Here is a 26,709-nt window from a genome sequence, read left to right as displayed (position 1 = left end):
TACACAGCTAAAACAGCAACTGGGATATGTTTGCAAGGGAAATAACACATTTAGTGTAGGTACTTAAGATCTCAGATAAATTAAGACTGAATATAAATTTTATCAAATAATCAAGTAAAACACAGGATTCTGGCTAGTAGCATTACTGGTTTTCACTCATGTTTCTGTTAAGGAATAATAATAATAAAATACACCAGTCTGTCTTTCCATTGAAATAAAGGAAAATGAGAAACAAGCCGGACCTCACACTTCAATTATCCAGAAGCCTGTGCACTAAAACAAACTCGTACAGTTCCCAACTCCTCCATTTCTGGGGTGCCAGTAGGAAGTTAGGACTTGGTAGTCTTAGAAATAAGAAAGCAGCTCTATTACAAAACCTTTTTAGAACAAACTAAGTGAGTTAACAGATAGCAAACGCTGAATATCTGGACGATAATGAAGTGATTAATTTTCCTCTAGTTGCTATTCTATACAAATTCCCTTTTATTATATGTTGCCTCTCCCAGTAGCAACACAGTTTCAGAATGCACCAGGCTGCCCAGAGAAGTAGTGGATGCCCCGTCCCTGGAGGTGTTCAAGGCCAGGCTGGATGGGGCCCTGGGCAACCTTGTGTAGATCCAGGCTGGAGGTTGGTGTCCCTGCCTGTGGCAGGGGGGTTGGAACTCTATGATCCTTGGGGTCCCTTCCAACCCATGCCATTCTATGATTCTATGATTCTAACCTTATCAAAACACACAAGATTCAGCTGGCCACAAATATTTATCCTTTGTGGGCTGATGCAGAAGATGCCAATTTTTTTCAGCCTTCTTTGTGCATAAACAATGCCAGCAGTCATGGCAGCAGGGAGCGCTGGAGGCACCGTGATCGTGATAATGTCAAGGGACTCAATGATGATGGTATGAGCTGGAACCTGCAACAAAGGTCAGAGTTAAGGAACAAGGACTCACTATCTAAAGATTCACTATCCCACTGAAGCGTTACATCACTGTTACCAAAAGCAAAATCCACGCATTGCTTTCCCCAGTACAGCGTGTTCTGGATTGCCCATCATTCACCCATCCTCAGCAACCATGATAATCCAATCTTAAACTATCCACAACCCATAACACTTTCAGTTTTCACTTTGCTCCCTACAAATAGATTAAAGCAGTGAAACTACAAGTTTTGGAGAGAAAGAAATTCCAAGGTCATTGGTTGTCAGTTTCTTGGTTTCAATTTTTTTGCCTGCACCATGCTTTAGACATGCTGCATCCTATTTCTTCCAACTGGGCATCAGTCTGATGGTACAATTGGGCAAGCTCAAATTTCACTGTAACACATTAAAATTGTGCTTCTCTGCTGAATTTTGTTCTCAGTAAACTTTACTTTGTATCACGGAACTAGAAAGACAAGAAAATTTCACTTAAAAATCAAATTTGGATTTTCTGACACGTGTTGGAAGTCATGGTCAACCTTGTACTAAAAAAAGTTCTGGACAAGAAATTAAAACATACCTCATTGAAGATGCTATTGACAACTGTATAAAGAAACCCAATGCCTGCCACCACTACCAGAGACAGGAGAAACAAATAGGCATCTCTGTAGAGCTTAAAATCAGTTGGCTTTGGATATAGTATGGAACGAACAAGCTGTCCTTTAGCAGTACTGAAGCCTAGAAATAAGAAGGAAAAAGTCATTAAAAGTATAAACAAGAACAAAGCTATTCAAATAGATTAAAACTTCAATGAAACCCTTAAGCTACTCATTTCATTAAGACTTGTTTCTCAATACACAGTAGGAGATGTTTTGCAATACAGTAATTAAGGTGCTTCAAAGACATACGTGCCCATCATACCATGTGCTTCTCTCCTCTGGCAGCAACATGCTGCTGATGCAAACAAACCCCTCTTCTACAGCAGCAGCACACCCCCAAACAGTTTGGCCTGGGAGAGTTTGGTGTAGTGCAGTTTGTCCCTGACTGTGCAGAGCTACTACTTGTCTAATTGTGCCAGTCCTTGCAAAAAGAAAATGAAGTTAGAGAGTCCAGCTTTACAAACTTAAGTAGCACGTCTCTGTAAGCTCCTGACAGCCAGAAACAGAGAATCAGAAATAAAACCTGCAGCACATGGAGTCATCTTTTGGAGAAGCCCACCTCCTCATTGCATTCTGACACCTCAGCTAGGAGACTGGACTTCTGGGAGCCCTAGTCAGACAACCAACAGACACTCTGAGATTCTCCTTGAACCTTTACCTCAGCATGTTAGCAGGCCAACACCAGTGCCCAACACATTTTGTATCTGCTTAGACCTCAAAATTTATTACTACCACCCAAATATCAATGCCAGGTCTGCTAGAACAGTGGCAGCTCCTTGACAGCTTCTCAAACTGCCAGCCCTCCCAGCAAAGTCTAAGCCCTCCATACTGATACTCGGCATACAAGACACTACCAGAATGAAGCACCTATTGCATCAGTCTGAAAGAGGATGACCTCATCACAAGAGGAACACAGCATGAAGCCTTCAGGCTTTAAACTCGCTACTGCAGAATAAACACTTTGGGCCTGTTCAGAGAAATCCAGCATGTCAATATGTACTTGAGTGTTTAGTCATCAATGCTTCATAATTCAACACAGCAATAAAGTAAACAAACAAACAAACAAAAAAAAAACCCAACCAAAAAAAACCCCAAAACAAAACCAAACACACACACCCCATACAAAAACCCCAACCAGAACCCCAACGAACTACTTTTGACCTTTTAAAAATAATTTTGCAGAAGGTTCTGTAGCCACAGTGGCTGGAACACACCAACTGAAAGCCTCATGTGGTGTCTGGAGAATACACTGGACATACAGATAGACTCAATCAGCATCCCTGTTCTCTAAAAATATTTACCAGTTTCAAATTTGTTACAATATGAGCCACAATGACATATGCACTAACTTATCCATGAACTGACTTTCAGTGAGGAAAAAACCCCAAACATTTAGTTCATCGGTATTTTATGTACATTTTGGCTGTCCCATCAAACACTTCATGCTAAAGTTTGAAGTCAGAACAGTAGTATGAGCACAGACCCAGCAGATCAATCTTATTTCCTGATTTACAGCAAGATTATGGGTCCTAGCACACAACCACATGAAGCTCTGCTCTCCCAGAATTCTTTTAAGGACTAATTTTTGTAGTATCTTCAATTTTGTATTATCTCCTCTCCTCAAAGGAATTTGTACTTATATCTGACTAGGTAAGAATTACTCCAGCTCTTACTATCAGACACCTTAGGAGCAAGAAGCTACATGGGCTGTGACATGTTCTGTGACAGTTCTGTGGAGTGGGAAATTCCCTATGTGCCTAAAAGCTGTCCCTGTGAACTGGACAGAGCAGAAAAGATTCTATATCCCTTTGTTCCCTTCTCTACAGAGATGCACAGGAGGAAAAAAATACTTGTTCATATATAAAAGTTGAACAAGGTTCACAGAGCTAAAGTGGTCCTGTTTACAGCCCAGGAGATAACTGTGACCTGCCATGGGCAAAGAGCAGACTGAAAAAAAATGCCTTCAGATGTTAGGGTAGTAAGACTGTGTGCTGCAAGCAGTTATGATTCTCCTTGTAAGGGTTCCAGACCGCAGTCTCAGCCTTTAAACAAAAGCGTTATCCTTCCTGCTGAGCAGAAGAAAAGTCTTAAGCAGCTCATTTCTGTTCTTGTTTTAAACCACCTAATTGTACATACACATCAAGCTGGCACACAAAATGCTTTATTTAAGAAACAACAGAAGTTGAGATTAATATTACTGCAGGGGAAATGTGTTCAAGAGAAGGGAAATATTTATTTTCTTTGAAAAAAAGACTAATAAAAGCCTCTGGAAAGACATTAACGAATTTCATTAAAAAATCAGAACACTGACAGCTAAAACAGACCAACAGAAGCTGAAGACATTACAGGAGGAAGCTAATTAGGATAAAGTTATTAGTTGGAAAACTTATTTTATGTAGCGTTCTTGTCAATACTGTCAAATTTATTCTATCCAATTCTATCATAGCTTGGAGTATAGCTATTGTGTGGTGATTTTCTTAAGATCACCTTTGCAAAGCAAAATCCCACAGTCTGTACAATTGTTTTTAATAGAACATCTGTATTATCTGAACACAAACCTTTAACATATTAGCATGAATAAGCACTTCTGTAGAAAGGGCTAGATCAGACACAGTTTTACAGCAAATACCATGTTCTTTGACAAAATTATGGGCAAAGAAAACCATCTGACATTGCCAATGACTGCACAGAAATAAGCCATTCCACACTACCCACCTACCCCCAAGTTATGCCAAGCCTTTTCAAAAGAGCATGAGCAAAAGACATCTAAAGGGCTTGAAAATACCTTCAGGTAAGTTTTAAACTGATGCTACAGCACTTTATTGCTTGCCAACTGATGCTCTCCAGGCCATTATCTAGTTTTACTACTGTTGCAAGACATTTATCAAACTGTCTAGGGCGTACTCGTCCAAACTTAGCAACGTTAGCAAGCGTCAGTTGACACACACCTACAAAAGCAAGTAGTACATTAACAATAGATACCTGTTCTCACTACTAGAGCCTTGACCAATTCTCCAGTATAAAAACGGGTTTGGATGACGTTGGTTCCACAGAACAAAGTGTGCCGCTTGTGCGCTTCTGGGCTGTATATTTCATCTCCCATTGCTTTCGGATATTCTGAAGGATTTGGCAGATTAATCTTTGTGACAGGAACACTTTCACCTTAATAGAAAAATAGTCTCTAAGCAAGATCAAATAAGAATAGACATTTCTTTCCTTAACTTCAAGTAGAACAATATAATATCACTTTATCAGCACAGAAGCAGACTTGGGGAAGAAGTCATGTTCCTTTCAGCACGTTACTAGGTAGAGTCTCACCCATTAGCCTCAGCACAGCAGATGCCTTATCCAAAACCTATATAGGTCTTATTTGTTATACACCAATACAGCTTTTGTACCTCTTCCTTCAAATCAGACAGGTGTCAAATACAGTTCATGGAAAGAAAACAGGACAAGCTTTCTTCTCCTGGTACAAGTCATCACCCCATCTTTACTCAGAAAAACCAGAAGCTGAAGGAAATTATTTTCAGCTCCTCTGGTGACTGAGTACACTCAAGGTAGGGCTGCAATCGGTTTTTATCAGTAACTAGCAGCAGCAAAAGGTTTACGTATAATGAAAGAATTGAACATAATAAATGGCACAATCTCTGAACTCCAATTTTCTATACACTGCCAATTTGGACAGGTTAACCTAGGAATAACAAAAGGTCCACCCTAGTTACTGCAGCTGTCCTTCAAACAGATCAGTATACCAGGTTTCACAGTATGGAAGTACAGCTTGACATAATTTCTGGTTTTAAATACTGCAGAAACTTCTACTCGCTACCTCCAGTCTTGGAAGGGGCTAAACATTTGGGCAAAAATCTTCTGAAGAAGCAAACTGCAGAACTTCATCTGGTCTGAGAACACAAAGTCGCTAGGCAGGAAGACAAACTATCAAGAAGAAAGCTTTACAACAAGAAACCATCATTCCTTTTTGGAGCTGCCAAGCAGTACCAAGAAGCTGTTGCAGATAACCAGAGAACAAGCACGTAAGTACTTTGGAGCGTATGTAATTGCAAGAACAAAGCTTCAAGCAAAGCAAACATAGCCACTACTGCAAGTTAAGCACACACAGAGGTATGAACTAATACATTTACCCACATACCCAACACAAGAATGTATCAAGTTTACTTTACCTGTTAACATACTTTCATTTACAATGCAAGTACCACTGAGAAGTACTGCATCACAGGGCATAATTGTCCCACTAGATGGAATCAACATGATATCTCCAGGCACAAGGTCGGTGGAAAGGATTTCCTCTATTTCTGAGTGTTGAAGAACAAACAAATTTACCTAAAAATAGCTGTCATCTACAAAACCTGATAAAGTTCACCAGAGCCAAGATCCAGCTGGTGACAACTGAGATTATACTCCATTTTATTAACAGCATAATGAAAAGGATTTGAAAAATCCAGAAAAAGCCATTGATAAACCAAATTCCATCCCTGATTCAACTCACATGGAACACACTGATCTAGTTCACAGTAACAAATGACAGGAATCAAGCTTGTACAAAAGATATTAACAATTAACTACAGTGTAACTTCAGTATGAAGACACAAGTCCAATGCAATCACATGACTTACAATACCATAGATGGCAACCTAACCATCTTCAGCTCCTGAGGAATCCAAATGAGCAAGTCCAGAAATCAATTTGCAGCCCCTGCTGGGTAATGAACCATAATGGAAACCCAAGAGGGAAATTACACCGACAGCTGCATTTGTGGAGTCTTAGATAATGAGAAACAGGAATAGGACAAGCACCTCATCTAGAACAACCCCAACACTTGTTTAAAATACTATCTAGAAGGTCAATCCTAAACAGATGATTATCCTGCTGAAATTCCCCTTTACAACTTCTCCTTTTCTCATGCCAGTTTGCTAAGCAACGTAAGCATTTCAAGCTGGCTAAGGAAAGAACAGATGCACCCCAACTTCACACTCACATTTAATGAGCAATTTAAACTCAACCTTCCAAACAGCTTGTGACATTTACCTTGGTTTCCTCTGCAGACAGAAACCCTGACAATGCTGTGAGCTGCTACCATGTCATGTAACATAACATATTGCTGCAAAGGAGAGAAAAAAGTTCATTATTTAAAATCACAGCTTGTCACCTTCTAAATGCACACTGAGTAACTTTTTGCTGTAAAAGAATGTTAGTAAAGAATCTCAGCACTTCTCATTGTTTTACAAGGAAAAGTTACTCAAAACATTCTCTTGAATATGCTTTCAGAAACTTACAGGCAAGTAAAGCTTGAGCTCAACAACCTGTACAGATTCCTACTTTTAACACTGTTCTAGAAGAAAATATACTCTGCCAGGTAAAGTGTTATTAAAGCACCTGGTCATTAACACAGGTAAGTAAAAACTGAAGTAGTTGTATGAACTTGGATTAAGGTTAAAAGGGCTTTTTCCTCTCTAGTCTGAATTCAGAGATATAATTCAAGGATAATTACTGTCTTGATTTTCACTTGCTACACCTACACCTACAGAGAAAAAACCCCACATCACCAGTTCAACAATCCACATTTTTGACTGATGATCTGGACTTTTTCAAACAGAAGGAAACAATGCAGGATGGAATCACTACTGTCAATGCAACTGTGTACCTAAACTTGTGCCCAAGTTTTGTTTTGGTGAGGTAGTGCTTCTGTTATCTGAGGTCACTCTACTGATTGAACAGCACAGTGAGTTATGGCCTTTTCTCAGCAGAGAAGGGTCTTGTAGAGAACTGTAAATCCAAATTCTTTCAGCTCAAAGAGGGAAAACTTATAATGACATTCTACCTGTATTTAGACAATTTCACTTTAAAATAATCAGTAAAAAGCTGAATAAATGGATATGTTTTCTTTGAACTTACCTTTCTAATGGTGTAGAGTGAGCTAACAATGGATATTACAGACATGATCACAATTGCTAATGCATAGTAGTGATATTCATCAGTGATCCACAATATCACACTGAACAACTGAAAAATGTAAAAAGGGTTGAGAACCTGGAAGAGTGACAGAACATGACAGTTACACCAAAAGGTCACACACATTCACTATGAGAACAGTCAGAATCATCATCATCCTCATTGAGAAGATAAACCTTTCCATTCTTTATACATGATTTGTATTTGTTTTGCCAAACTGATTGCTGCTCTTCACTTCTTCCTCAACCCCCCAAAAGCACAGGTCTCACAAAAGTTATGTATTTTGTGTGTTATTTTAAAGACTGTGGCTATTTTCCACTAAACCTCAAAGCAAAATGACATAAGTCTGATGCACCTTAAGATATAAATCTTAAATTAATATGGATGTTACTATGTATTTCTTCTTAATAAATGCACTGACACCTCAAGTTCTTACTCTGTTAGTTCAGGTTGAAGAGTTTCTATCAAGCATAATTATAGCACATAGATAATTCAATTACTGAAATCTACCTGATACAAGGAAAATGGAATAAATCCAACAAAAGTATATGCAAGAACACATCTGATTTGATGCATTATATGTATTGTAATGTATAATCCCATGGCTGACAATGGAGAACACGAGTCCTTTTACACTTGAAATTAACAACAAAAAAATAGGTAAGACGCATCCCCTCTCAAAGATTTCTGGCACGGTTTCTAACAACCTTGCTAAGGCACCAGGTTGGGAACTTTGAAGAGCTCACAGCTCATATCCCAAATTTGGAACGCTCCAAAATAAAAGGTTTGTATCATTCTGCTTTACAGTGCTGGGTTCTGGGTGAAGGTTTCTGGTTTACATAATTATAAGAAGACCAGTCCAATAGTCATTGTACTTCAAATAAACTTTAATGACACCTTTTTTATTTGTTAAAGGTCTTACCTCCTTAATCAGAAGCTTAAAAATGGAAGGCACTTTCACAGCAATTTCATTTACTCCATAGAATGCTTTTCTGCATTACAGAAGGAAAACAGCAAAAGACCATTCAAAATTTTATTTGGAATCTTATTAATTTCAAAGTAATCCCACTAATTACGAGAAAGTATAAAATATTACTTCACCTGTGGCCCCTTTTATTTACATTGTTTCAAAGTTGTTTATCAAAAACATTTACCCAGTGAGATGTTCCAATACAAAATAATGATTTTAAATTTAAACTCTAACTTAATTTTTAGGTTCTTTCATAATAAGATGTCCCTGCAAACTGCTCCAATGTTATTAAACACGTCAGTCTAAAAGCCAGTACGGGGTTCTTATTAACTGAAGCTCAAACAAGTGATAAGTGAAGTAAGACCCTGTTCTCATGGCTCTGAATCATAGTTTTATTCTCAGCATGAAGAAAAGCAAGGAAGGGGCAAGCAAGGAGAAGAGGGCAAGAAACAACACTGATGGGATCTGAGCTGGTTAAGGAACATGAAGTGCTCAAAGGATGTTCTTAAGGGAAAGGCTTTTATTGTGGAAAAAGAGAAATTGACAGAAAAAGGGATATGATGCTTTATATTGTTAAACTCTACAAAAGCCTCGTTCACAAAAAAAAAAAACAACTGGCCAAGAATGCCACAGAACCCAAACCAGAATAGTTTTGGTATCAGTTTATTGTATCAATAAATTAGAACACCAATAATGTAAATACGTATCTACATTTTCACAGTTCACATTCCAGGTTGCTGTTCACATTTGAAAACTGAGAAATCCCTGAACCATGTACCATTCAAGTCACATTTTACAGGTTTTTTTCTAGACTAAGATCCCTTCTCTACCTATGCATTTCAGCTCTATCCTTTGACAGGCATATTTACACCATTAGTCTAAAATAACATGTCTCTATATATACACATATATGGTTTTCCCCCAGTTATTTCTTCCCAACCAGAAAAGAAAAAGTAGGGACCCAGCAAACCAGACAGATCCATGTGAGCCATGGGACACACCTGTGATACTGAGCTTTTAAAATTAAAGCCAAAGTCCTGAGGCCTGAGAAGCTTCAGCCTAATCTGCCTAAAATAAGAACCTAGTTACTTAAGGAAATTTGAAGCCAACCTGTCCTAATTAACGATGTAGCATGCTGCCACCTCTCTCAAAACAGCCACTAGCCAAGGACGCAGCAGCAGAGTGACCTCCCTCAGCATTCCCTTCAAGCCTTCAACAACCTGCAGCTTGAGACAAGAGGGCATCTGTACAGCTAAAGAACTCCTGAACCTTTCCACTGAGAACCAGTCTGTTTGCTTCTGAACTCATACCTGCACCTTCAACAATGACAGTAGCCTATGGCAACACTGATGTCACTGAAAGGTGAGTGGAAAAAACTGCCAAATTTCACTGTATGCCAGTCAACGTGGTTGAAAACACAACTGCTTGCTCTTCTTTTTGTACACTCATTTTATTTCAGCATGTTAAGTAGTAAGTTTCAGAAATATATCCCAGTTTCCTTTAAGCAATAGTTCCACTTCCCATGGTCAGCGTAGCTTGAGAGTATTCCCTCAAATGCTGTAATCTTACCTGTAATCATGCATTTCCTTCGTCAGTCCTGTGCTGTGTTCATTATGAATTGAAGAACAGAACGTAGATTCATCTAGACCTCTAAGGAAAGGAAAAAATGAATGAGTTATTTAAGAAACCTGGTAACTAAAGTGAAGTATTCAACAACTTGAGAGCTAGGTCTTTGCCAAGAGTTACACCATATTACAAAGGAACAAAGTCTATGGATTCATGTTTTTCCAGCTATTTTTGTCACAAGTGCAGATACCAATGAGATGTTAAAAGCAGTCCCCCTTGACAAATCTTACTCTGCAGGACAGTTACAACTATTTCAATCAAAACGGGAATACACTTAAAAATTAAGTAGAATACTAACATAACTACTATTCAAAGGCCTCTAAGGAAAAAGAGAGTGAATTTTATAAAACACAGGAAAACATTATGGATTAGTATTTCTTCAAATTATCTTCATTTGTCTCTAAGTAGAAATGGAAGCATTTTAGAAACCATTATTAATAAATTTATCAAATAAATCCATGTGGAAGCTATTCTGCAGCAACTTGGTATCTCAATTTTATCCCTGACTAGGTGAAGCACAGCCTATATCTGCAGTACATCCTCATCACTGGAAGACTCATCTTCACAGGACTTTTCTAAACTACAGCACTTGCTTTCACAGCACACAGAAGATGTGCAGAGAAGCAAGCACACCTAGAACATCGTTATGTTTATGCCTACGGGATCATTTCAACCACCCAACTCAGTAAATCCCACGTCAACTACAACATCCAGGCATCTTCTAGCAGACATACTTTGGATGCACAGGAAAACATCACCTTCCAAAAGGTGTTCCCTGATGGCATGGCAAAGCCAGCACTGTTCAATGCAAGTCTTTTTTAATATTGGATATCTATTAAGTTATCTCCTAAAAAGGATTCAGGGTTGTCACAGTGAAGAAAAAAGACTCCTGACTGTGCATAAATATTAACAATTATTGCCATCCTCTAGAACATAAACACCCTCACTACCACAAACAGTATTTTTCTGCCAACATAGAAAAACACAAGGTGAAAACGTTAACATGTTAGTCTGGCCACAGGTTTAACAGGTTCCCTTAACAGAGAAGTGTATGTTTATTCCTCTAAAAACTGTAATTTAAAAATGTTAAAGTTAACTTGAAAAATGTTAACTCCACTTTTTCTCCTATTCGATCCCAAATTTTTTTCCAGCGCAGAAAAGGTGTAACACTGGGTTTAAGAAAGGTCCCAAAACCTAAGTGCTTCATATGGAAATACATGTGCATAATGCCCATGCAAAGACAAAGCTTCTAGCAGGATGTTATCTGCTTTTTACAGGCCAGTTCCAGTACTGAATTCCCAGGGCATTTAAAAAAAATAATAAATCTCTGTGCACACACAGTTTATCACATAAAGCACTTGTCAACTCACTTAGATGCTCAGCTGACACCAGCTAAAACTAAACAGACAGAGAAGGTCAAAGTTGCATCCTCTCTGGCTATATGACCAAGCCTGATTTAGTTTAAGAACAATTACACTTGCATTTCCTGTGTTTAAAACAGTGATCTTAATATTATGTTATTCTGAAAAGAACAATGATATGAACTCCAGCTCTCAGAACTGAGTTAACTGCCCAAGAAATCTCAATTTGCTTCCATTCCATATTGTGCTAAGTGTTTAATTATGTGATCAAGCTGTTCAGTCTCTAGATACTTGCATAATTAACTGCTAAGAGTGAATCTACCTTCATGATGCAGTATTGTGCTTAGAGCACAACTAGAAAGTACTGCTTGCTTTATGGATTTTACATACCATCTCTTTACAAACATTAACTTGATTCTCTACCATGTTATTAGGTGACACTGATTTCTGCTTTTTACATAAACTGCAGAGCAAAGAAAGTGTCACAGAATCACAGAATGCTTTGGGTCTTGGTAAAAGACAAATTTTTAGGGCTTCTTTTCAGAACATTTGTCATTCCTAAGCTCAGCTATTATTTTACAAGTGGTATCTAGTAGTTCACCACATGATCATACCCCAGTCACTTGAGAGAAAAGTTACAGCAAATTCTTATTTGACCTTGTGGTAAAGTGACTTGGTACTCTGCCATAGTCAGGTACATCTTGGATCCAGCTGCTTCTCTTTATTATCCAACTGCTAAATAATGGTGCCCAGCTCAGCTACAGTACCTGACTAAACAAGTGGTCAGGCTCAGTCATGGCTAACACATCAAACAAGTGAAAGTCTGGCATATCAACAAAAATGCGATTGAATAAATGCTCACATAACTTCACAGGCATATCTGAGATTTTTCCAGGGCTTATAAATTGACTGAGTTATCACAAGAACATCAAAAGGCACAGTCAAACAGCCAACAAATGCCAAGTCTCAAGTCACTGCTTTAATGCTAAGGAGCAACATTTTTTTCTAAACATGTGGAGTCATAAGGTATTTTTTCCCCTCTTAACAATTCTTGGCATAAAAGTATAGTTTTGAGGATATTTTAGTCTCATCAGTGGGAGATACTCCCTTCAAAAAGTTTAAATTGGCAACACTACAGGCCTGCAAACAGGACCCTGTAATGCAAAATGACCAACATTGCTACCTGCTCCCCTGTAATTCACGGGTGGCTTAAGAAAAAAATTCATACAAAACTTTTAATTACTTACACACAAGCTGAGACTTTCCACCCTCCCAGAGGAGGGGTGCTCAGTTTTGTACCTGCTTGTATTATGATCATTTCTTTAAACTGTTGGCACTGCTGACAATTTTCCACACTGTTTGCACACACGTTTTTCAAAACCATATCAAACATCTGCAGTGTTTCTCCTTACAGAAACTCCAGCTATTTTTCTTTCCTTCAGTCACTCGTGACTAATTTTTTCTGTATGTCACGCTTGGACTTTTCCACATGATGGTTCAATGCAGTGAACATCAATTAAAGTTAAAAAGAGGTTATATTTCTGATCTTATTTTAACAAGCAGTTTTCAAAAGAAGGTGAAGCCTGTGTTCACTTGACTTGTTAGGACTATGAGAAGGCCTTAGTAGAAGCATCAAAAAAAGACCTTTCTTCTTCAACCCTAACATCACACAACGGTGCTTCTGAATAAAAAGATACAGAGCATCACATCTGGTGAGCACAGCCAGTACTGCCCACTAAACACATTTTCAACCAGTGTGAGGGACCTGAGTTTATCAGTAAAAAGTAACACAAGAAGGATCACATTCAGCTCACCTCAGCTGAAATGCAGCAGCAGACCTGCACAAAGGTGAGCAGGATCTCCTTTTGGGGCTAGCTCAGCAGGAATGCAAAAATGGAAGTTAATTCCATCGGAAGGAAAGTTTCTAAGAGGTTACAGGAGGAGAGCTACTGTCTATAAACAGGTGCTCTGATTGTCAAAAAGCATGCTGAGTACTGGTGAAGAGCCTGTAGACAGGGGCACACAACCCACCACCCTACACAAATCACGCCTGGTAAAGGTAGATTACACAAATATTTTTCCTTCTAAAGTCACACTGTGTAACGATCTCCCAGCTCTCATTATGGTTCAAAGACTCAGTGAGCTAAACCAGCTGGTCAGAACACGCTACCGATTTTCACCACATTCCCAGGCGTGCTACTACTGTATTTAAAACAAAAATGCAGTTTGAAACATGACACAGAAGAAGAAAGGGCTCTTACCGTACAACATCAAAACTCTGAACTGAATCATTCCAGAAATACTTCACGCTGTGATGTGTAAAGTAACGAATCTGCAAGGGCAGACATACATATTATACTAGCACCATTTAACACCTCTCTTCTGACTGACCTTATTCTAAACAGCAATAGAAATTGAATTCAGAAGAAACTCACTGACAAATTAGTACTTCTGTTTCAAAATAATCTTCCAAACATTTCACTATTTCCAGTAACAGGTTATTGAGGAAAAGGTTTGTGTTCCAACAAAGGAACTGATGAACCTTTCAGACAGAAGCAGCAGTTCACGTGTACTGCATTGTGTGTTTACTCTAGATACTACTTGAGATACTCTGAAAATTAACAAGCATTGTACCTCAGGTTTACTTACAGGTAAGTATTTTTTCAAATCGTTTTTATTCTCTTCTGCAGCAGATTCACAGAGATGAACAGCATGACCATTTGAAACCTTGTGTACAACAGGGTCAGGATTCTGTAAAGGATTGGCTCCCAAAGAAGGCATGATGCGAACCTTTGCACAAAACCATATCTTGAATTCATCCTTCAAAAGAGGGGAAAAGATTAGTTGGTCAAAACAGCATTTTACCACAATGGCTGGGGAGAAATGTGTCAACAACAGGTACAGATTAGCAGAGCCCATACATCACTACAGAAGGTATCCCCAAGTCACTATCAGCTACTTTATTATATATTTTCTTCCCACAATTCTAAAAGCATTCCTTTGAACTGAAAGCTTATTTCTTTTTAAAGCTATGAGTCTTGGTACATGAATTTTGATGTCTTCAGCACTTCACAATTTAATATTTGTCCTGTAGTAGGAGGAACTATGGGATTCCTAGGAATTCAGCTGCACCCACCCCACAACTACTGATAACTGAGGGCTCAACACAGGGTCATAACCAGGGACTGTACACAGCAACTGTGGAGGAAGACAATCACTTGCAAACAAACCACACGTGGGTCCAGTTACACCTCAATTCAACAAATACCATCTTTGCTGAACATGAAAACCATGTTACCAGGTTATATGAACAAGGTTATCTGTTATGTAATTTTTATGGCAACAGTATACATGTATTTAATTCTTAGCAATAAGAAAGACTTTGCTTTCAATTTTATGCCCAGTTTTAGGACAGCAAAGAGCTGTCAGTCTTCCCATGTGGGCAGCAAAGCAATGCACAGTTCTGCAGGGCTGCAAAACAAAACCATGCTTACAATGCAGGCAAGGATCTGGGTATTCTAGCAAGCAGCAAGAGGGATACAAAACTACTGGGAGAAGCACACCCTCCTGCAGACTTACAGTTGTTCTCAGCAGAACCACTTCACAGTCTCTAAGCGTAGTCCTTCTGCACGTTGCTTTCACACGCCACTGAGGCATCCAGTAGAGGAGGAGGAGAAGAAAGCCACCAGAACAGATCACTCCTACAGTAACTAGCACCAACTTCCAGCGGCACAGATCATAGCCATAGATCTCCTGCATGGAAACAGAAAAACAAAGAACAAACAATGACCCTCTTAATTACTCTGGCTTGGGAAGCCAACATTAATTTTTCATTAAGTGCAGTATTTGAAGTGAATCAAATTTCAAAGCTATTTTCTCCTTTTTTATTTTCTGGGGGAAAGATTTAAAAAAATTAATACATGATGGGATGGCAACAAAAAGGAACACTGTTTTGCCCAGTCAGAAATGCAAGCACCAATAAAAGCCTGACAAGGGCACAACATCCACAAAACCTCTCATTGCAGGACCCGTCTCCTCCCTGCACTGCTCCCTGAGGACTGAAACACAATCTGCCTTCACTCACAGTGAACAACCAAATTTTTGACCATGACACAACATAAGTAGGCTGAGCCTTTAAGAGCAAAGGCACATGTGGTTTTGTCAAATGCTGATTTTACCACATTGGCGTTTGATGAGCTGGCATACGTGGGGTTTTTGATGCTAGCTGAATTTCATGCTTTCCAAACAAGCCTGTAAATATATTTACCAAACACTATGTTTTAGTGGGGAAACTGGCTTATTTAGCCTGCCATTTAGTAAGAAATGCTACTGTGAAACATTAGAAACTGCTAGCTCCAATGTCAAAGGTTCTGTAACTTGCACCAGCTGGAAAAATCCTCCTCTCATTTAAAAAAACCAAACACTAAGTATTAAGTGTGCCTCAGTCAAAGGCAAGTACCAACTTAAACTGATGACAGCCAGGAACAGAAAATGCTTCAGTGACTTACTAGATGCTGTGTTACATTCCTGAGTTTCACATTACATCATTAGATTATATTTCCTGCTGCAAAAGGGCAATGAAGTTTCCCATTGAGTTTCACCCCCATTGTTCATATGGACACCAACTTTCTACACAGGGTTTTTTTTGTACTTTTCGTTAAACAGTGTTAGAAATTGTTTAAACTCCTTTCCTAAGAAAAGGCTTTTCAACAACAACCTTCTCAGCTGACAAAAAGCAGAGACAAAACCCAATCTCTGTTACCCCCACAACACTGGAGCACAAGTATTCCTTACCAGTAAAAACAGGTGGGTGAAAAACAGTGGGAGGTTAATGCTCCTTTTGGGGAAAACCAAAATTATTTCCTCTGAAAAGTATTTATTTCAGTGATCAGACCATAAACATCAATTTGGGGTTTTTTCTTGTAAGGTGTATTTGCCTACTTTCTGTATTCAAGCTGGTCCAGTAAAGAACAGCTTTTCCTAGCAGCATGCACAAAGATGGAACAACTTCAATTCACAGGAATCGACCCTTTCTTAAAATACAAAAAACCCTACATAGCCCAAATACTTCGTCTTCTCTAGAACTGACTAGAAATTCAAAGATCAACTGCCACTATTTTCCTGTCAGAGCTAACTGCTGCATCTTCCAGGACAAACAGGAGATACCACTGCTCGCAGAGAAAGCAAAGTGTACCTGCTACCAAACACCTGTAAGCTCACCATGCTTTAGGGAGTGGGTCTTATCTGCATAAATATGAATATGCAACAGTATGCAGAATACAGTCAGATTATGGAGCATTAATCTGTTTTAAGTGACAAGAAAAAGCCTCCAGGATATGAAGAAAAAACGACAACTCTCTTTGCTTCCATTTTCCTTAAAAAAAAAAAAGTGAAGTGCCAAAACGTGTTATCTGCTGGACTACTGACCTCACTGCAGCCAACCCTGCAAAGGCTTGCAACAAAAACTTTCCTTATCTCACGGGCAAATTTCTTAATACCAAAAAAGATTAACAAGGATAACCTTGTAAAATTGCTAAACTGTTTTAAGCCGAGACAGTCCCCTTCCTGAGGTAATATGCCTCATTTAAAGAGCAAACATGAAAATGTGTTTCTTTCACTGTATAAAACTCAAACAGAATTCATTACCATCTCATCTTCCTCTGCTTTATTGACAAATTTCTTTTCTTCTTTCTCCATGTTGAGTATGATATGGAACTTCTCCACTTGAGATATGGAAGACCTTCAACAACAAAAGAATTCAAAACTGAAGCAACCTTACTGATTTTATACCTAAGTATCAGGCTGTTTTGAGATACATTCTGCAAGCACATACACATAAAGCACGCTGGCAAAGCATTAAAGTAGATCTTAAACTTGCACTGTTACTAGTTTCTAGTAGTAATGACCCAAGGAGCTCTAGTAAAGTTTTAAGATTGAACACCAGATGAATACAAGTGAAACACTGCAGGAACAGCAGGCTCCAAAGGAGGGAAAAGAGCTTGACCTATTTAAGTTGGTGACATTCTGCGTGCAGCAAGCAGGTTTTGGTGCATTCAACAGATGTCGAAATGGAAAAAAAACTTGTAAAAAAAGCTTAGAAGTAGGTCAAGATTACACATTTTATCATTGTACACCTAATAGCTCCAAGCAGATGATTTCAGAAGCCAGGCTATCCACTACAGAGAAAGGCACTGCACCCCCAAGATGTGCATTTCTCATCAGAGCAGAAAAACAGGCATATGCCAAAAAAAGTCTAGTCCCCAGTTAATTATTTTTAAATCAAGACATGCTTAATGGCCAGCTAGTCTTTTCCCTTCTTTCCACTGCTTTTGCCACCTAATTTCTATCGGTGGGCTCACTTCTATTGTAAATCCCTCAGCTGCAAATCTTGAGGGGTGCTTTGAGGACAGATTATAATCACTAGTCTTATGAATAGGGAAAGGCATGAAAAATATGAAGCTGTCTGAGCTGAACATAGTGTACACAGATCCCTTTTCCAACAGGGAAGAGCCATAAACAAAAGGCTACAAGGTTCACCAGAAGCTTCAACATCACATAAAGAATATCAAAGACAGCAAGTCAAAAAGCTAAACTTTTGGAATTAAAGTGGCATTTAACCTTTATGTTAATTTTATACAATTAATGCATCCATATTGTATTTCCACAGGACTACCTATCATACTTAAGAACACCAAATAGCCTGCGCTCACCTGCCAAGACATGGATTGACTATCATTTGCAGCACTGACATTGTACAGCCTCTGATTTTATTGACTGCACATATAAAAATGGCTCAGAAGCCAGCACTTACTACATAAGCAGTCCTCAAGTATTCAAGGTCCACTGTCACAGCACAAGTAGCTACTCCATTTTTCAAACAGAAGGCTGATACATAAAAGCCAACAAGCAATCAAGGTGAAATCCATCCACTTCATCTCATCTGCCCACTGAACACTAAGATGCTACTATTTCAAATACTTAGTATTAGGCAACATTATGATAAAAGCACAACCATTACCCAGTTCTTTGTTGTCATTAACTCCCCAAAATTTTTACAAATCAAATCACCAGACTCCAAGCCTGATCCTCTCAAAGCCAGCCCCTGGATCTGTGCACTTACGTTCAGAAGCAACTCCAACTTCGAAAGGTCCTTCCTCCCAGCTCCCACAGTTTATCAACCTCATCACATCCTTGCGTGGTTTCTGCAAGCTACACCTCCTTTCCAATTTAGCCAACAAACGAAGCAGGAAACCAACAGAAACGGTTTCTTTTGCTGCCCAAATCTGTGTTTCCTCAGAAATCTATTCCCACTGCTGAACAAAGTCTTAGTGGAAGAAACACACGCTCTAAGCAAAGGACTGAATCACAACACAGGGCTCAGCACTTCATAAACTGAGTGCTTGATACAGTCTGTATTTCGTTCTGTACAGAAGGAAACTAGCTTGGTACCAAGTCTGCTTTGATAGAAATACCAGCTCACATGCTCCTTGTTTTGTTAAGTTGAAAATTTTTTATTACTATTAAACACTGAGCTATGAATACCTTTCTTACTGCAGATTAATTTGGAAATTAAGCCAAAAGATGTGCACCACTGATGGCTGCGTATCTGTTACGTGTCATGCAAGTTCTAAACCATATTTCTGTTCCAACTGACACCTTTCTTCACTGAAAAGCTTTTTAGCCTGGGACACATACGAAACCAGTCGAAGTCTGTCCTAAACCTACACAGGATTGCCAAGAAAGCTCCTGAGAACCACCTTGGACTTAATAACGTCAGACAACTTTATGTACATCATACAAATCACACTTTCAGTCAAGAAGTCATGCAGTCAGGAAGTTTTGTGTATTTACAGAATCACACTTCTAACAGAGCTCACAGCTCCATGACAGAACCACTAGGCTTATCATACTTGAACTCCTCTTCTCTTAAACGCGAATTTGTACTGCAAGATCAAAAGCAGTGCCTGCAAGCAACACCCCCACCCTGATGAGCACATACAGCAACAACTGCACTTGGTACAGGAAAGCACCAGGCAGCAAAATAAACACGAACACCTTCGAGATCAATAAATCTCAACTGAGATTAACACATGGCCAACACGTCTGAACAGGCACCTTACAGGACACAGCAGCAACATGAGAGAAGGGCGATTGCTTTAACTTAGGGCCAGTCTGCAGTGAGGAAGGAGAGTCAAGTTGTAGGGTCTGAAGAAGCACAAAGGGAAATCTCAGCGTGGAGAGCACCAGCCATAAATCCTGCAGCGCAATGAGTTCTCTGAACAGCTGGGTAGACTCATGCAGGGAATACACGAGGAGCATTAGGAGGCTATTTCTGACTCACATCATTAGCTCCATCTGCATTATTTTATACAGACTCATTTACTGAGCAACCTTCAACTAACACACACATTCTCAGCATTTCACATAGTGCCTGTAGTTTTCCATATTAAATTCAAACCTCTCAACTTAGAAAACATTAGACATCTTTCCTTAGTTGATGGGTCATCAAAATCATTACTATTCAGCAACGAAGAACAGCACGCTGCCCAATTTTATCCCTTTTGGCACATCATCAGCCCAAGTTCATCATGAAGAACTGAAACACATAACTGCCTGGGGTTTCTCACTGCCCTGATGAAAGCTGTGGTTGAACACCACCACCATGGGCTCCACAGGGCTGCCCTCCTTGGAGATGCCTTCAGGCTGCTAGGTCAGACTGAATAAATTAGTAGCATCTCCCCAATTCAGAAGAGACTTTAGTGATCTGGATTTGATCTTTGCTGGCTTCCTTCCAGGACGTGATGGGAAGTTAAACATTTTGATAGTTTAAATAAATATTTAAATATAAACCTTGGACTTTCCAAGCTACAAGGGAGCATGTTATTTTCCTCCTACTTGAAAAGAGGCTGAAATCCACTCACAGGCAGCAACGTGGGCTCGGCAATATTCAAATACCAAGTCTCTGATGCAAGGGCTGCACTCAGTCCCTCTCAGGCACAAGTTCCCTGGAGTGCACAGCTAGGGAAACCCTCTACCCCTTTAACAGACCAAGTATAGCAGCAAAAAGCATTATTTATTCCCTTTCAGGAAAGGGGCCATAAACAATGCAAAAGGTGAAAGCTACCATTGCTCCACTGCTTTTATGCTTCCATATTTTTTTTACTCACTCAGCTACTATTGTACTAGGTGAGTGTATTCCCAAGACAGAAAAGTAGGAAGCTTTAAAAATGTCTGTGAAGGAAACGCTGTTCGCTACTAGGAAAATGAAGTCACTCACTGCATCTTAGAATGATGTAGGAGGTTAACGGCACAGAGATCACCTGAACAGTGTCTGAACTGTAAGTACTAAGACCATTCATTTGAATCACAAGCTTAAACAGTAAATCTGCAGCTTCATTTCAAAAAGCATGTCAAAATTAAATTAGACTGCATTTGCTACTTGTCTGTGTCCTGGACAACACTGCCAGTTTCAGATTTAAGTGGACCATATTTCAGAGCTAAAGCAGATCACAAATTGGATCACAGAATGAATTACAGTAGTGTACAGAAGCATAAAACTACACAGAACCCTACAGTGAAGATGTTGCACCTTCTCTGAATCACTACACCAGTAACTATTTGTTGACCCATCCCAACTATACAACCAGGACACCAAGCAGTTCTACCAAAATATTTACAGGCAATAAACATTTGTGGCAACAACATGAAAGGTGCAAGTTATTAAGAAAAACTTTTTACAAGAATTACAGTAAGTTTCAATCCATACATCTAAGGAGTTCTGTAAGCCATCCTTTAAGGACTGTCAGTTTTCTAGTAATTGGCATAATTAACAAACTACTTCAGTGCAAATTTTACCCTTCAAGTTTGATTTGGGGGGTGAGAAGCAAAGGGACCTCCCTTCTCTTCTCCTCAACAACTGCCCCAAGCCCATAATCCTTTAAAACTAACTCTGCTCTAGGATACATACATTGTTGCCATCGGATTATTTTTCCAGTTTAACTGGATATTTCATAATTTCAGTAGAAAAATTCCAAGCTCTGGAAAGACTACAGCTACAAAAGAAACTTTTAACATCTCCTGAAGCAATTTAAATACTTTCTTAGATGAAAAGACAGTTTTGACAGCTCAAGCAGTAAAATCTGTGTATGGATATACATTAAAAAAATTACCAAGTTGTTACATCTGCTTATTCTCTGTCCTTATTCGTCTGCTTAAGATAGGCAAGTAAATAAACTTACAAGTTTGTATCTTAAACATTCTCTATTTTCTTCTTTTCAGATACTCATAGAAGTCCTGAGGTAACTAAAAAGAGTTTCTTACCAACGAGCAGTCCAGCAGCTGTCCTCTGCACTTGCTTTTGTTATCACGAGTTAGGGAGGCAGTTCTTAATAACTGCCACCCTATCTACAAGGGAAGTCCTGACAAATGAACTATTTTGTCTAAAAACTAAAAAAAAAAAGTCTCCAAGGGCTTTTCAAACTGTTATCAAAAGATTAACATATCAAAGAAAAATTGGCACTGCTTGGAATGCCTTTATTTAATTATTTTTTTCTCTCTTCCCTCCAGTGTGGCTGAACAATTGGAAGCCTGTGGCCCGGCTGGCGGAGGCCGTGCTTCCAGGCATCAGCCACCCGGTCCAGCTCCTTCTATTCAAACCACAAATGCCTCCCCAGGAGCCTGCAGACAGTTTCAGGTCTGTGCACGAGTCCTGATATTATCTGCCCGGCTAAAAGCGTATGTGCTCCTGACCAAACCCTTCCTTGTATTTACAGCCGTGGCGAGCGAAGACAACAACATTCAGTTCAGGGAGAGAGCCGATTGTCAAGGCGGCGGTTCGGAGGGACACGCGTTCCTCCCTCTCAGCGCTCTGCAGGTTGTCAGAGAGCACAACGGAGCCATGACATGCACCGAATGGGATGGCCTTCAGAGATCAGGTCGTACAAGGCTCAAACAGGTAGCTTGGTCACAATCTGAACGCTGCAGAAGTTAAGTTCCTTTTCCGCTCAAGGGAAGGAGCGAGCACTGCTTTGGTAAGAATCCAGAGTGAAGGAAAAGATCTAGCAAAGCAGACAGAGACACATGCCTGAACCTGTTCAGAAAAACATCACAATATAGATCAAAGATGAATCATAGTCCTGAAATCTGACCTAGTGCCTTACAAAGTGACCTGTCTGGCTCTCCTGAGTCCCAAAGGATCCATTACAGTATCTTCAAAGGCTACTGAAAGACTAAAACTTCTTTCCAAGAACTTATTTACAACAAATATACCCAGGATTAAGAAACATGTTGAAATTTAAGTTTCTGAATGGCTTGATGTCATTACAAGATTTTCAGATTTCTAAATTAAAGTAAATATCTGAACTGCAGATAGTGCCTGGTGCACAGCAGACAGACATCATCTTCAACTGTACCCTGACCCACTGTCAAAACACAGAAAAACCCAGCTTCGTTTTAAAACTAGAAAGTCCAACGTTATTTAAGACACTTAAACACTTCTGCAATTTACAGCCATCGTCCCAACTCTTTACTATGAGAAGGGATCAACCTCACAAGGTAACAGACTCCACAAAGGCAACGTCCGTTTTCCCCATGCATTATGGTAACAGTTTTCAGCAGCCATGCAAGGCACCTACAGAGATCAGCAACTGCTTTACATCCACAAAGCACCAACTAATGCTGGATCTCGGCTGTACTGGCAGTTCTGAAGAAGCACTCGAACTAGGAGAGCAGCTTCAGGCCAGGAAGTGGTATGAATGGATCTTCTGAGCATGTATGTGGTTTCAAAATACATTCACTTTTTTTAGGAAAGATGAAAACCCAGCAGAACATTCAGAGAAGAACATGGCAAGACATTTTACAAGGTGATGGTGAAGCACATGCCCTTCCATGGAAGCCAGCCTTCCACATCACCCCACAGGGGCTGTGTCTCAGGACAGGAACCATCAGCACACCCAAGGTGACTTTGGAAGACAGCTGTACACTCGTACCTCAGGCCAAATGCCAAGAGTTGCTCTGAATATTAAGTGTATTTCAAAATGTGAATGTTACAATGTGCCCATATTCACACAAAACAGAGTACCTCTTAGCCAGCTACCAGCAGTCAAAAGAAATAGTGAAAACACCTCTTCAAAATTATTCCAGAAAGATTAAAAACTGTTTTTTCCCAGACCACAGAGCAGGTAAAAACCAAAATTAACAAACTGTTCTTGACCCAAGATTTCTTTTGCCATCCTGCTAATGAGACCTCCTGGTCTACACAACACTTGGGAGCACTGGCCATGCAATGCTGCATTCAATACCTCATTTTCAATGCGTGTGCAATACTTAACCTGATGTCAGAAATGCCAGATGCCAAGGAAAGAAGTTCTAGGTAGAGCTTAATAGGCCACACTCTAGCAAAAGCACCCTTCTAAAACACAGCTATAAAAATAGAAGGAAAAGTCTTATCAGCTATTACTACTTGAGCTTGCAGCTCATGCCCATGCTAACTGCCAACAAGTTTCTCACACAATACCTGAAAAGCTGGATCTAAACCCACTGGCTTCATTTAAGATGTGCTGTACCAATAAACAAATGGACAAGCACACAAAGGCTAAGATGTAAATATCAGAAAAAAGATTAAAAGACTATTTAGGAGCACACTTCTCAAACCATGTCACATAACACAGCACGTGTCAAAGAAAAAAAAGGATCTCAGAAAGAAGCAAACTTGAACAGAACATTTGAAGTTTTCAAGAGCTGAAACCAAAGCCTCTGCCCACAGTGCCTTGGACATAAGTCCCATATTTATTTTTCAGTGCTCCTCCTCAAGAGATCCTATTTCAGCATCTATAAAAATAACGTGCTATTGTGTAAAATTTCTCCACTTGCTGCTTTTGAAAAGACTGGCAGAACCTGCAGCCACTGAAAATTACAAAAGGACCATTTTTAAATAGACTTACAACTTAAAAATCTAGTTTATTTTCAAGGCTGTAAGAATGCTCTGCTAAAATCCCCTAACAGTGTGTTACCAGAATTCATCATCCCCCACTATCTCCTCAAAGGGAAGAGTTTCCATAGTTCCTTTTTATGGATTCTCAGTCTTCAAGGAGCTTCACAGATGTGCTTGCGCTCGCCATTTGTGCACCTCTGGCGAGCACCACTTGGAATGACAACTTCCACTTAGTACCTAGGAGCACAGCCACGATTTGGGGCAGATGGGATCACGCTACAGCTGGACTCAGAAGGATCCATACACCTGAGCTGCAGCACAACTCCAGAGAGACTTCTCACACCCCTGGCAAGCCTGACACCACGCACGAGAGAGCTTGTCTTTGGGGATATCACACTTTTATGACCATGAACAACACACGATGATGCCTTGAGAGGCACCTTCAATCTGAGAAACACACCTTACACAAATGGGAGCTGTAGGCTGAACCCACACAGCGTACAGTAAGCCTTTGGATAAGCCATACAAGCTGAGAGAACCAAGATCAGAAGTCCACCAGCTACATTCTGAAACGACTTAAGGTTGTAATTTCTACTGCAAACAAAGCTTAACACTTTAGTCAACTAACCAAGCTCTAACAATAAGAATGACATAATAGTTTAATGAATACATGGAAATTTTACAAGTACACGAGCTATATTTTAACAAAGCTCTCCACTCAATACCTATTTTATCACTTCCCATCTTGGGCTTTCTGTTATAATACAAGCTTTTGTTTCTGTGTTTAGGCTTAAGGAAGACCATTGTATCCAACAATCACCAAACCAAAATTGTATTTACATTTGTAGAGTGTATTCTTTGCAGAGTATACTTTTTGCAGGCTGCAATAGTAATTGCAGTATTTATAGTAGAATACATGATACAGTAGGGAAAGATAATTCCACATCTAACAAACTCAGTATCGCAATTCATCATGATAACAAAGCAGCCAATGGTACACGCAACACTTACCTTCTAACTGGTCTCTGATATTTATTTTCAGACCACTGAACTTTGCTGTTACTGTAGCAGCACAAGCACAAGTTGAAGACTTGTTAGAAGAGAATTTAGGAAAGCAGTCACATCAATGACAACTAGTCAAGCAACTCACCACCTAACCTCCCCATCACCTCATTTACCTTACTTCAAGCAGCAGCTACTTACATTAGTGAAAATTTTCAACTGATAAATCAAGCACCCGAAATCAGAATCACCCAAAGCTTGCTCCCACTCTCAGGCACACAGAAATGCCGTCTTTCCTTGTTTCATGTTTAGATTTCTGGATCTCCTACTCAGCTGCCACAAGGGAAAGAAGACCTGTCCCACAGTCCGGGAATCCAATAGACAATACGTTTATTTTAGATGCTTATTTTTTCTTTCTTCTCTTGGAAGAGTATGCTAGACATTTGGGCTAGAATTCACACTTTGACAACACAGACAATTAAATGTTTTATTTATTCTTGGAAGAGAAAGTTGAACTTTCAAATACCTTGGGTACAGCATGGCACCATTACACCCAGCCTGAGTTTTCAATAGCTGAGCACCGAGTGGCTTCCAGAAAGACTTTCCTTTCTTGGATGGGGCATGAACTTTACTCAGTCCTATGTGATTAAATAACCAAGACTATTATGGCCAGATAATGGAGATGGCAAAGATGCCCCATCCCAGCACCAAGAGAACCGCAAGTATTCTAGGGGAGAATTGGGAGTCTGAAGACCCAGATCCAGCAACAATGGGTCCTTTCAAGGAAGCATTTCCCCTCAGGGGCTGTGCCAAGAGCCCAACCTTTCCTGTGTGGCTGCTGCCTTATTGTGTGATGTAGAGTATCTGCTTCCTGGGATATATTTGCTTTTGTAGTATGGATGCTCAGTAAAAGGAGGCAATGACTTTTTTTCCTCTTCCTCTAAATTCTTGGAAAATATTTTTGAGGTTAACATAAGAACATTTGAATCAAATTTCTGTTCACCTACAAGGAGACCATCAAGCACAACCAGACTGATCACAAGAGATGAACTTTCCTCCATAACTTTTGTTTCTTCAAAAGCACATATAGTTGACACCCAGCTGTGACTACAGCAGTGTTTGAGAACCAGTCATGCTCATCATAAGCAAGCAACCTGCTTGAGTGTCTTTCTTTTCTTTCCCATCGTAAGTACGACTTAGTGCCTTTTGGCCAAGCATCCTGAGACAAAGCAGCAGTATTTCTTCGTATTTTCCTGAAGTCATGATGTAAAACTTGTAAG

The 26,709-nt window shown here is 39.6% G+C and overlaps 1 protein-coding gene across 1 annotated transcript in view; it reads right to left on the bottom strand.

Moving 5' to 3' along the window:
- ATP13A3 (ATPase 13A3) overlaps positions 1–26,709 on the bottom strand; it is a 54,902-nt gene that overhangs the window by 16,574 nt on the left and 11,619 nt on the right. The window contains exons 3-14 of the mRNA XM_084267718.1: positions 17,143–17,236; positions 15,076–15,249; positions 14,146–14,316; positions 13,758–13,828; positions 10,079–10,159; positions 8,462–8,531; positions 7,483–7,617; positions 6,616–6,688; positions 5,751–5,882; positions 4,555–4,734; positions 1,494–1,651; positions 722–910 (exon numbers count right to left, since the gene is read on the bottom strand). Of these exons, the coding sequence (XP_084123844.1) occupies positions 722–910; positions 1,494–1,651; positions 4,555–4,734; positions 5,751–5,882; positions 6,616–6,688; positions 7,483–7,617; positions 8,462–8,531; positions 10,079–10,159; positions 13,758–13,828; positions 14,146–14,316; positions 15,076–15,249; positions 17,143–17,236 (1,528 nt within the window). The remainder of the gene's footprint in view (positions 1–721; positions 911–1,493; positions 1,652–4,554; positions 4,735–5,750; positions 5,883–6,615; positions 6,689–7,482; positions 7,618–8,461; positions 8,532–10,078; positions 10,160–13,757; positions 13,829–14,145; positions 14,317–15,075; positions 15,250–17,142; positions 17,237–26,709) is intronic.

The sequence above is a fragment of the Gallinula chloropus genome (genome assembly GCF_964237585.1).
Source record: "Gallinula chloropus genome assembly, chromosome: 8".
In the NCBI taxonomy this organism is placed as follows: Eukaryota; Metazoa; Chordata; class Aves; order Gruiformes; family Rallidae; genus Gallinula; species Gallinula chloropus.
This window is presented reverse-complemented; position numbering and strand designations above follow the sequence as displayed.